Source organism: Mauremys reevesii, linkage group 6, assembly GCF_016161935.1.
Source record: "Mauremys reevesii isolate NIE-2019 linkage group 6, ASM1616193v1, whole genome shotgun sequence".
Taxonomy (NCBI): domain Eukaryota; kingdom Metazoa; phylum Chordata; order Testudines; family Geoemydidae; genus Mauremys; species Mauremys reevesii.
Genome location: NC_052628.1, coordinates 34,383,095 through 34,394,406, shown reverse-complemented (window position 1 = coordinate 34,394,406; position 11,312 = coordinate 34,383,095). Strand labels below are relative to the sequence as shown.

Below are 11,312 nucleotides of genomic sequence, written 5' to 3'. Positions count from 1 at the left end.
AAAACTTCTTCCTTAAAACTTACTTTGGCAAGTTATAGTATTAATTGCACCTCCATCCTGTGTGGATTTCTCTACAGGGTGGGGCTCCTAATTAAAGGGACTTGTGTTTTGTGGTGTTCTGAATTTACAGAAGGCACAATGTTTTCTTTTTATGTCAGGGTACCTACTGTCTACATTCTCTCTACCAGTCTGAAAGGTCTGGCAAATACACATTTAAAAGGCACATTGTGGCTTAAGCTTTCTCTACCTCTCATGAGCACACTTAAATAAAGAGGCCTCATAAGCTACCAGTCAATGCCTGCACAAAGCCCATTCTTATGTCAGAAAAGAAGCCAGCCCCAAAAGATGCCCCTAAGAAATTAGCATCCTGAACAGTCATTGGGCATTTAAAACACAGCTTTTTGGAAGATAATAAATTGTCCCTATTGAAAAGCTGAAACAATATGAAATACCAAAAGGCTTCAGTTATTAAGACAGCTTTCTTTAGGGCAGCTATAAGCTCTAACCTGAACCCATAACACCTCCTCTTACAGGCTTTTATTTGCCCAAGTCTATCGCACAAAAAAAGTTCCTCTCCCCTCCTCCCCCTTTTTCACACAATCAGTGTTTGGGAAGGAGGCAGAAACATTTTCAGGATCAAAAGTTTCCCCCCAGCCTTTAGCTTCCCCAGGGAACACAAATCTACCTGCCTCCCTTAATGCATTTACAACTTAAAGCTTCACCGGGCTGTTAAGTAAAGAGAAGGATCCACTGGTGTTAAGGATGCAGCCTTCCCATGACTTTAATGGGAACAGAATCTAGCTCTCATTAGGTTCCTTACAGTTAACCTAATGCATGTAATTATCAAGCATTCAGTTAGTGTCTGTATACACCTACTCTCCTTAGCTACTGTGAATGCATATCACTTACCTTTCTCTACTCAGGGCAGATGGGTGTCCTTACTTCCCAAGCCCTTTATGCAGAGAGAAGAGTAAGTGATTGCAATTCAGAGGAAGAGGTTCAATTATCCTACTGAGACCAATAATATTCTAGGGGCTACTGCTGATAGGGGAGAAGCTGTCTGAATAGGAGCACAAGCTGCAGCCTACACAACAGTGAACCAATCGGATGGGGTTTTGTCAAGAGATCCTCCTACTGGGAGATGTGGGGGAGGTTGGTGGGCAGGCTCATGCTGAGACTCAGCTGCCTTTAAATATGACTGAGGCTCCCCCCTCTTATCACTTCTCCCGTAGCAGTGGCTATGAAAACATCTTTCTGGTAGTTATTAACTTGCTCTGTCTGTTACAAATAGCTATGGCTGATGAAGAGATTGCTGCTTTAGTTGTGGACAATGGCTCTGGTATGTGCAAAGCTGGGTTTGCTGGGGATGATGCCCCCCGTGCTGTGTTCCCCTCCATTGTGGGGCGCCCTAGGCACCAGGGGGTGATGATAGGGATGGGCCAGAAGGACAGCTATGTTGGGGATGAAGCCCAAAGTAAGCGGGGCATCCTGACACTGAAATACCCTATTGAACATGGCATTGTTACTAACTGGGATGACATGGAGAAGATTTGGCACCACACCTTCTACAATGAACTGCGGGTGGCCCCTGAGGAACACCCAGTATTGCTTAGTGAGGCTCCCCTCAATCCTAAGGCTAACAGGGAGAAGATGACTCAGATCATGTTTGAGACCTTCAACACACCAGCTATGTATGTGGCTATCCAGGCTGTGCTCTCTCTCTATGCCTCTGGCCGCACCACAGGCATTGTGATGGACTCTGGTGATGGGGTTACCCACACAGTCCCTATCTATGAGGGCTATGCCCTGCCCCATGCTATTCTCCGGCTGGACCTGGCCGGCCGGGATCTAACAGACTATCTCATGAAAATCCTGACTGAGAGAGGCTACAGCTTCACCACCACGGCTGAGAGGGAGATTGTGCGTGACATCAAGGAGAAGCTGTGCTATGTTACCTTGGATTTTGAGCAGGAAATGGCCATATCAGCCTCCTCCTCACTAGAGAAGAACTATGAACTACCTGATGGGCAGGTAATCACCCTGGGCAATGAGAGGTTCCGCTGCCCTGAGGCCCTTTTCCAGCCAGCCTTCCTGGGCATGGAATCCTGCGGCATCCACGAGACCAACTTCAACTCTATCATGAAATGTGATGTGGACATCCGCAAGGACCTGTATGCCAATACGGTGCTGTCCGGGGGCAGCACCATGTACCCAGGCATTGCTGACCGGATGCAGAAAGAGATTGCTTCCCTGGCACCAAGTACCATGAAAATCAAAATCATTGCCCCTCCAGAGCGTAAATACTCTGTCTGGATTGGTGGCTCCATCCTGGCCTCTCTCTCCACTTTCCAACAAACGTGGATCAGCAAACTGGAGTATGATGAGTCTGGGCCATCCATTGTTCACCGCAAATGTTTCTAAAGGGACTTCCCAGCAGACAACTGCATGAGAAAAATTTATCCACCATATCAAGCTAATTAATTCTCCTCTTTAAGGGCTCTCCTCTTAGAAGACCTAGTATCCAGTGCTACAGACTCATTTCCTTTACTACTTTATCAAAGAAAACAGTTTAATTGTTTGCTATTAATTTTAGAGCAGTGACTAACTGATAGGAAAATTATATCTGGTAGAGCTCTTTTGTGATGCTTGAGTGAATTATGCTACTATCTTCTTTGGAGAACTTTGAACTGCACTCATGGATCAAAGCTAACCTGTAAGGGTCAGAATAACTGAATTCAATGCTAAATAGTCTCACAGAGGTTATCAGCCTGTAAACAAGCACTTGTTTGGGTCTAGAACACCTGGATTTTATAGATAAATGCCTAAGTGGCAAGATAATGTTGCATATTTGGAGTTGCTAAACATGAGTTTGCCTTTTTTATACTTCTGAACTATAGTTCAGAACACTGATCTTAGGGAATTGGTTTGTTCTAGTTGTCAAAGCTATCTACTGTAGCAAAAATGTCTAATTCTTAAACACCATTATCCAAAAAAATTGTAAACTGATTCTCAAATGTGCATAATAAGGCTAATCTCTAATAGTGGTCAAGAACACTTCTTTCAGAGTAGAAAGACTAGCACTTTCTTACAAGACACAAGCAGCTATATAATGGAAGGACTTTTCAATCTTGGAGTGGAGTTTTGCAAGTCCTTCCGTAAAGCAAATGCAGCTGGACTCTATTAAATCACTAACTATCATATAATACCCACTTACTGAATTAAAGTGTAGTTCTAAGCTTTTAAAGATCAGAGCTTGAAATGGCTCTTAGTACATTTTAAAGGACAGCAGACAGTTGTAAGGTTTTGACCTATTTGAAAACTAGCCCATTCTACTGCATAGAACCTGTTTAAAGAATAAGCAGAATCCTTTATTGCTGTAATGGTGGGTAGCATCTCTAGCATGCTGCTCTTCTTTAGGACACACAAGAATGTGTCCTAGCTCTTACACTGTAGGGGAAAAAACTTAATTGATACCCATTCACTTCTGAATTTCTTCCAAATATTAAATATCAGATCCATAAACTTGCCACTTCATACAGTAGCTAAAACAATCTATACTTTTTGTAGGTACAGATCCTTCAGCCCAGCTGACTCTTGGCAAGTCATAGTGAACATCTCCCCTTTGCTATCATACTTAAACCAGTCATTAGCACTTCAAAGAAAGACATGGCAATGGGGTGCTGGTAGGTGAGAAGGGAGGGCTTCTGCCATGACTTTAAATTTAAAAAAAAATAGCTGCTTGCATAACTCCCCCTGCTGAGAAGAACCCATTTAGGCAAGAGATAACTTATTACATCTGTAACTTGAAAAATTCCCTCTGCTGAGCTGCTCTACTGCAAAACAAATGAAGGGGTATTGAAAGAAAACCAAGCAGGCAGATCATGTTCAAGCTCTTCCTTTCCCCTCACCCCTTAATATTGCTCATATGGTTAAGAGAAGGGTGTTCATTTAGTCCCCATCATGCAACTATTTCTACAAGATGGACACCTGTGCCTGCATGGAGCTCTATTGACTTCTATGTGGGTGCCAGGTTCTCCCCCTATGGATTCAGTTATAGTATTGCAACATTAATAACAAACCCATGCATATATTATGTATTTTAAGCTACCAGTCCTGCTCCCGCTAACTTAGTTTAAATACCTTATTTCAGCTGTCCAACCTGTGGGTTATTGATAATTGCTAGGGAGAGTCACTTAAAAAAAATTGACCAAAAAAGGCATCTTTTCAAAACACTTCTCATGTTTATATAAAAAAAAAAAAGCTTTCTGATGAAACCAAAAATTGAATCTGCCTTTCTCTTCATTTCTTTCTGCAATAGAACTGTTGAGTTGATTGGTTTTATTCCCCCCACTTTGCCTCTGTGTAACTCTTCAAAACGTCCTTGCTTCAGGCAAGGCAAAATAGAAATCTGCCACTCTTTAAAAGTTGGAGGGCTTGAGAAATTTTGAGCAGCAACCAGTAGAGCCACCAGTCACTTTGGTGCAGTGGGTCATAAATGTGAGAAAATTGGAAGCCACAAATTCAAAACATTGAGGGGAGGAGAGGGAGTAGCTCAACTTCAAGAAAACAAAGGGGTTCCATTTCAAATCCTCTGGCATGAAAATATTCTGGGACTTAAGCTTTTTGTGAAACAGCCTTTTGCTTTTGGGTGGCTCTAGTAACAACATCCCTTGCCTTAACATCCAACCCTCGTCCCAGTACTGCAGATACCTATTCCCACCAAGAGTAGAGGATATAAACACAGAAGGTTTTAAAACCTCAGTAGAAGCAATATTCTGGAATATTTGCTTGATGTGAAAACTTTCCCCTTATTAAACACAGCCCTAGGCTTGCTCTCTGATCGAGGCTGCTTCACCATGGCTAAACACTACATGCTATCTCACTTCAATACAGCTGGCTAGAACACTTTAAAAAAAAATCTTAATTGAAAAAAGGGCTACTTAAAAAAAAACAAAACTGAGAATTCTTGAAAAGTTAGGGTTTTTAAACTTCCTTTTGTCCCCTTTCTGTCAGTGTTTCTTCCCCTCCCTCTCTCAAAAAAAATAAATAAAAAAGAGGGGGAGGGGTGGTTGGGGCTAGAATGGAAGAGGGAAGGAACTGTATTTAAATTGGTCTTTCAAACTTTACAAAAAAATACTAATCTTTTCTCTGAAACTTGCAGAATAAAAATGACACACTTTTTTCCACAGGTTTCACCTTTGAGCAGCTCTAGGCCTACTCTACATACTTTTTATACCAATTTAATTTTTTGGTGAGGGATGTGATTTCCCCCCACCACCACCACCAAAATAGCTAAAGCAAAACAACTCCCCTGCCTTAAGCGGATGTAGTTATATTAGTATAACTCATACATGTGCCTTATAGCTTATTCCTCTTCCTTTGTAGTAGATATACTAGTATAAGGCACTTTTACATCAATACAAGTGCATCCCCACAAGTAGGGGGAGAGGGGTTGAATTGCTGTAACTATAGCAGTATAGTTAAAGCACTAACATTTTTGTGTGTAGATAAGCTCCTAGTCTTGCTTAATATCCTCAAAGTTCCAAGGAAAATGTGATTTTCATGCTTGGAAACAAATATTTGGCTGACAAATTATTTTTGTGTATATATTTCCAATGTTGAGTTCAAAAAAGCACTTTTCCCCACCTCTAAAATGATAATGCCTACTTAACAAGAATGTGAGTATTTATGGCTGAGATCCTCTGAAGACTGCCTGGATCTCCTCTGATGAGAGGTTCTATATGAGCTGCAGTTCTACCACCTTGTGGGATTTTATGGAATTCCACCACAAGCTAAGTGGTATGAGTGTTTAGGTGGGAGACCTACAAGGAATATCCAGATGTTGCAGGAAGCAATAGGAATGGTGATTCAGCACTGAAGCTACCTTCCCTCCCTTCTGCTGGTGGTGCCATCTTACAGAGCAGGTATAAAGCAGAGGACCTGCTCGCCTGTGGCCAATAAATAAACCATGGCACTTTTTGATAAGACTAACTCTGCCATCCTGAAAAAATGTAAACTGGGTAACTGCTTCCCTAAATTTTTTCCCTTATTTTTGACTGCATACATGCTTTCCAGGATTTATGTACCTCAACTGAGTCCACAGAGATGTGCACATGTTTGAATACTGGCCCGTGAAGTATGTATCAGATTGCATCAAAATATGCAATTTTGGTTGAGTCCAGAAACCAGTCATTTTTGTATTGCTGCATTTACGATGGTGTCTGTCTGTGCTTTGTACAAAACTAATGAATCCTCTTGCTAATCACAGATGCTGACAAGCCAGGCCACTCTGTTCTGATGCAATACATCAATCTGCCATGAGGTGCTATTTCCGTTTCTGCAGCTGGAATACTAAAGAGGGCATAGAGGGAGTTATGCATTTCTTGTGGTTTCTCTACTTCAAATACCCCACACTGCTTTATCTGCTCCTTGTATGCTGGCATTTTGTACCAACAGGAAATCTGCAAGAATTTTTTCTAGCTTATTTTAAAAACATGGAACACACATTTCTCATTCTTTAATGTGATCTTAAACAAACAAGTTGGCATCAACCTGTATTCTAAGGTATATGAAAACCTTGCTGGCCCTCTTTATTCTGACCATCTGTTACCAGCTGAGTGCAAAGTTGCCCTAGTTCAGTAGTTCTAAACTGTGGCTTGGGACCCTAAAGTGGGTTCCAACCCCATTTTAATGGGGTTGTTGAGGCTGGCTTAGACTTTCTGGGGCTCAGGGCTGATGCCCAAGCCCCACTGCCCAGGCCAAAGCCCACTGCCTGGGGCTGAAGTGCTTAGGCTCAGGCTTTAGCCCCCCTCCTAGGGTCGTGTAGTAACTTTTGTTGTTAGAAGGGGGTGGTGGTGCAATGACGTTTGAGAACCCCTGCCCTAGTTACATGCCCAGCAAAGCTATTAACAGTAGTACAATATGTTGCCAGGCACAGGATATGTGGTCTAGTCTTAAGCCCTTTGGGTAGAGTAGTGGTAAGGATTAGATCTTCTAGTGCTTTCAAGCCCACATTTCTATCCAGCTCTCCTGAGATAAAAAGAGGATCAATCAAATGAGAGGCTTTGCTGAAGGTGCAGAATAGAGAAGATGCCAGAGCATGCAAACACCCTAACTGCAATAAAATCTGTAAATAGTATCTGTATAATAGGTTAAATTGAGCAAATTCTTCCATCTAGTGAAGTTTCTGTGTCAGCATGATTATTAGTTGAATTCCTGAGTCTTTACACACAAAACTGATGTTAGAAGTGGCAAGAGTCAGTATTAAAAAGGGTTGTTTCCTGTGCTCGTAAAGGAACACAAATGAAATTAATAATCTGAATATCCTCCCCAAATGAAAGTCTAATGGTCATATAACATCATCTTTGTGCAAGAGAGGATGTGGCTGCTTTGAATCTTTCCTCAATGTGCAGAAAAAATCCACATCAGAGCAGTCATTCTGGGGGTTCATGATTACATCCAGACAATCACTGATTGGGCTGTGAACTTTCCAGTCTGTGTAACGACTAGCCTTTTGGTCATCCCCAGAGATTGAATCTAGGACCTTTAAGGCTAAAACCATAGGCCTCTGCAACTTGAACTGAAGCTAGAAGCTGTAGCAAATTCAGTTCATGTCTGGGTCAGACACAGAAAATGTATAAAACACTCACTGAATAGTGATTACATATGCCTGTTGGCAACAGTGCTGAAACTCTCTCATCAGAATCCAAAACCTGACAATTTCCCTGCAACTCAGTCCAAGTTCACCAAGGTTGTACTTAGAACTCATTTTGACTGAAGAAGCTTACAATCATTTGTCTTCATCTGAGATCCACCTTGTACACACTAATGCTAAATAACTGGGATTGTAAACTACAGAGCAAAGCTTGTCTGACTTTCAGTCAAGCTTAAGATAAAATGAGCCTGAATTCTAGAATAGCCCTGAATCTTTTAGACCCACAAGCTCGATGGATGGATTTATGATTTCAGGTTGAACCCGTGCAAGAATCAGCAGCTTTGAGGAGTTTGGTCAGACTTGAAAATCAAAGCAAAATGCAGGGGTTTACTAACGTGCTTGTGAACTGAAACTGCTAAATCTAGTCAGGTACCTTCTCAAATTTTCATCTTGCAGGACACTCTGAAGACCTGCTTTAGGTGCTCTCGATAGCCAAGCTGAGTGTTAGTAGCAGCAAAATTTTGCAGAAGATCAATTCTCCCTATGCAATAAATTTAATTAAATAAAAGTAAAAGCTACAGTTATGAATGAAAGACAAAGAGCACCGCTCAGGGTTGCTTTTACCACACAAAATGTGTTACTTCTAATGATAGGAAGGGCAAGATTTAGTCTGGAAGGAAGGTTTCAGAGTGGTAGACATGTTAGTCTGTATCAGAAAAAATGAGGAGTCCCTGTGACACCGTAGAGACTAACAAATGTATTTGGGCATAAGCTTTCGTGTGCTAGAACCCACTTCATCAGATGCATGAAGTGAAAAATACAGGAGCAGGTATAAAGACATGAAAGGATGGGGGTTGCTTTACCAAGTGTGAGATCAGTCTAACGAGATAAAACAATTAACAGCAGGATACCAAGGGAAGAAAAATAACGTTTGAAGTGGTAAGAGAGTGGCCCATTACAGACAGTTGACAAGAAGGTGTGAGTAACAGTAGGGATAAATTAGTATTAGGGAAATTAAGTTTAGGTTTTGTAATGACCCAATGGTTGGGTCATTACAAAACCTAAAGTTAATTTCCCCAATACTAATTTATCCCTACTGTTAGTTTGTTAGGGATGTTGTCAGGATAAATACATTAAAGATTGTAAAGTGCTTAGATATTAAGCTAATAGGGGCTACTTTACTTCCTCAGATTCTGTCTGGGTAGGGATTCCTTGAACCTGCCACACAGCAGCCTGGCACAATTCCGGTCACTGCAGGCTCTTAGATGGTACTGGAAAAGGGATCAAATTTTTGCTTTTTAAAATTTATTGTCTCCATTCTTTCATACACAAGATGGACTTGTTGGTGACTAGTTTCTTATTTATTTGTACTCGGGCCACAGCTAGAGGCTACCACTCAGGGATCAGGATCCCATTGTGCTAACCAGCATACAGACATGTAATGGAGAGAGAGTCCGCCCCCAGAGAGCTTGCACTCCAAGTATAAGAGAGAGAACTAGTGCATACAACTGTTATATAGAGGGTTTTTCTCATCTTAAGTTAAAACCAGTAAGAATTTACCAAAATTAACATCTGTTGCAGATGAAGTTGGTGGCCCATGAGGTCTCCAGACTTTCTGTGGCGCTTACCCTTAAGAGCAAAGAGCATCCCAGAGAAGAACGGGGGAGGCGGGTTATATAATTAAAGGAAATCTGCTTCTTGAAACAGCCCCAAACAAGTTTTATTCCAAAAACAGAATTTGTCAAAAGCCAAACACCATAAACTGGAAACTCTGGGCCATGTTCTCTGCCGCAGCCGACAAGCACCAAGCATAGCCAAGAGTCAAGGGTGCAAAGTTGCTAAGGGTAGTTCCCTGATCCTGTGGCCAATTCTGTGTGGAACTGGTCCTTGGGATAGTTTAGTGCAGCCTCAGGGCTGTTCTCAACTACACCAGCAGCCAGAGGGGCTTCCAGCAGCTGAGGATGATTGAACTGCAGAGGTTCTGCAGCCACATATCCTTCCTCCCAACCACATTCCCTACAATGGGAGCTGGAAAGAGGTCCTGTAGATCCAGCTACAGCAGTTCTAGGCCACCCACGTATTTCTCCATGTTACGAGAATCCTCAGCTGGCCATAGCAGGCTTAAATCAGGCAACTTCACACTATGGGCCACAGCAAAGCAGACTTAATGGGACTCATGATTTGGCCCCCTAGTAAAATAAATGCTCTCTTCTCTGCCCCCAGCCCCGACTCCTTTTTTTCCCCATGACTTTCATATATGGTCATGTCCAGTGTGGAAAATGGAGTAAGTATAGAGAGGAAATCTACAATGCTGCCAGAAAATTTCAGCTTGTCCTACCCTTCTCCCAACAAGACAGGACAGAGACTTTCTGTTCCAGTGAGAAACAGAACGTGTGGCAGCTTTCTTCTCTTCTCCATAATTGACTTAAAGATTTAAGGTAGAGAAAAAAAAATACTACAGCCTGCTGAAATATGAACAAAAGAAATAAAAACAATGAAAACAGCAGGGGGACCATTTCAGCTATACTAATTTGAGTAGACAAGGCAGGAGTTGGGGAGGTTAAAACAAAATAATGGAATACCACAAGGCAAAGTCACATCAGAATTTTGGAGCCAGCTGCAGAAGAAAAAGAAAGTTCAACTTGTGCTGTTAACTTCATTTTGAAAGATACCACATTGTAACATCACCTCTTTTTCACTCCTAAAATCAGATCTACACGATTTCTTCAGTCCTGCAGCCATCGTATCACTGCCACAGATTCCATGATTAGTGGGAGAAGATAGCATGTGGGAAATGGGTACAGTAAAGGGAAGGCAAAAGGTAATTTTTTTTATTATTATTTTTACACAAATTTTACAACAGTTACTGAATCACTTTGTGCCACCTCATCCCAACCAATTATTCTTGCATTGATCCCTGGGAATTAATTATACACATCTTTTCCATCTCTAAATCCGAAGAGCTATCAAAGGATTTAAAATTAGGTCATTTTATAAATTGCACACAGATTGAGTCTTTCAAACCCCCCTTCCCCCCCCCAGCCAAGAAAGTTCAATAAAGGCACTTGATTTTTTTCAGTTCAGTCTTTCATAATGAAAGGAGTGGTGGTGGCTCTAGAAAAAAAAGGGGGGGCTATTAGGTAGCTAATCGCATTGTTAATATGCTTTATTAGTGTTTTTGGTAGTGCTTAGCACCCCCTGTCATGGACCAGGACCCCACTGTGGTAGGTGCAAAACAAAATGATGGTCCTTGCTCCCAAAGAGTTTAGAATCTAAGCAAGACATGTATTATTGGTTATCCTAATAATCTAAGCAAGACTTGTCAACATTCTCCTCTTCACACATTAAAAATCATGGAAGGGAATGGCTGGTCTGTGACTCCTGAGGCACTGCCGCTTTTCACATCATTCCCCATGGCAGACCAGATTGTCGAGAGAGTCTTGTCTTTGCCTCATGTCCACAACATGATGCTATTTCTGAGCCTGCCCATCCCCCTCCCTGGAGTAGAAAAGCTGTAGGGAGGGTTCCGGCTGTTCAGAAAAGCAGTGAGTTAGACTGATTTAGGAGAGTGCACAGAGCAGCAATCCCCCAATTCTTCCAGCCTGGCCTTGGGGACACACCCACCCAGCCATGTGGCATTCATCAGAAGCAAGAAAGG

At 41.9% G+C, this 11,312-nt stretch overlaps 1 protein-coding gene across 1 annotated transcript; it reads left to right on the top strand.

The window, feature by feature from the left end:
• Positions 1-1,211: 1,211 nt before the first annotated feature.
• Positions 1,212-3,232, top strand: ACTBL2 (actin beta like 2). Its single transcript, XM_039543708.1, has one exon. The coding sequence runs from the start codon at positions 1,294-1,296 to the stop codon at positions 2,419-2,421; it is 1,128 nt and encodes a 375-aa protein (XP_039399642.1). The 5' UTR covers positions 1,212-1,293; the 3' UTR covers positions 2,422-3,232.
• Positions 3,233-11,312: the final 8,080 nt, after the last annotated feature.

Coding starts and splice junctions, on each gene's coding strand:
- ACTBL2 (XM_039543708.1), top strand. CDS start 1,294: ATGGCTGATGAAGAGATTGCTGCTTTAGTTGTGGACAATGGCTCTGGT.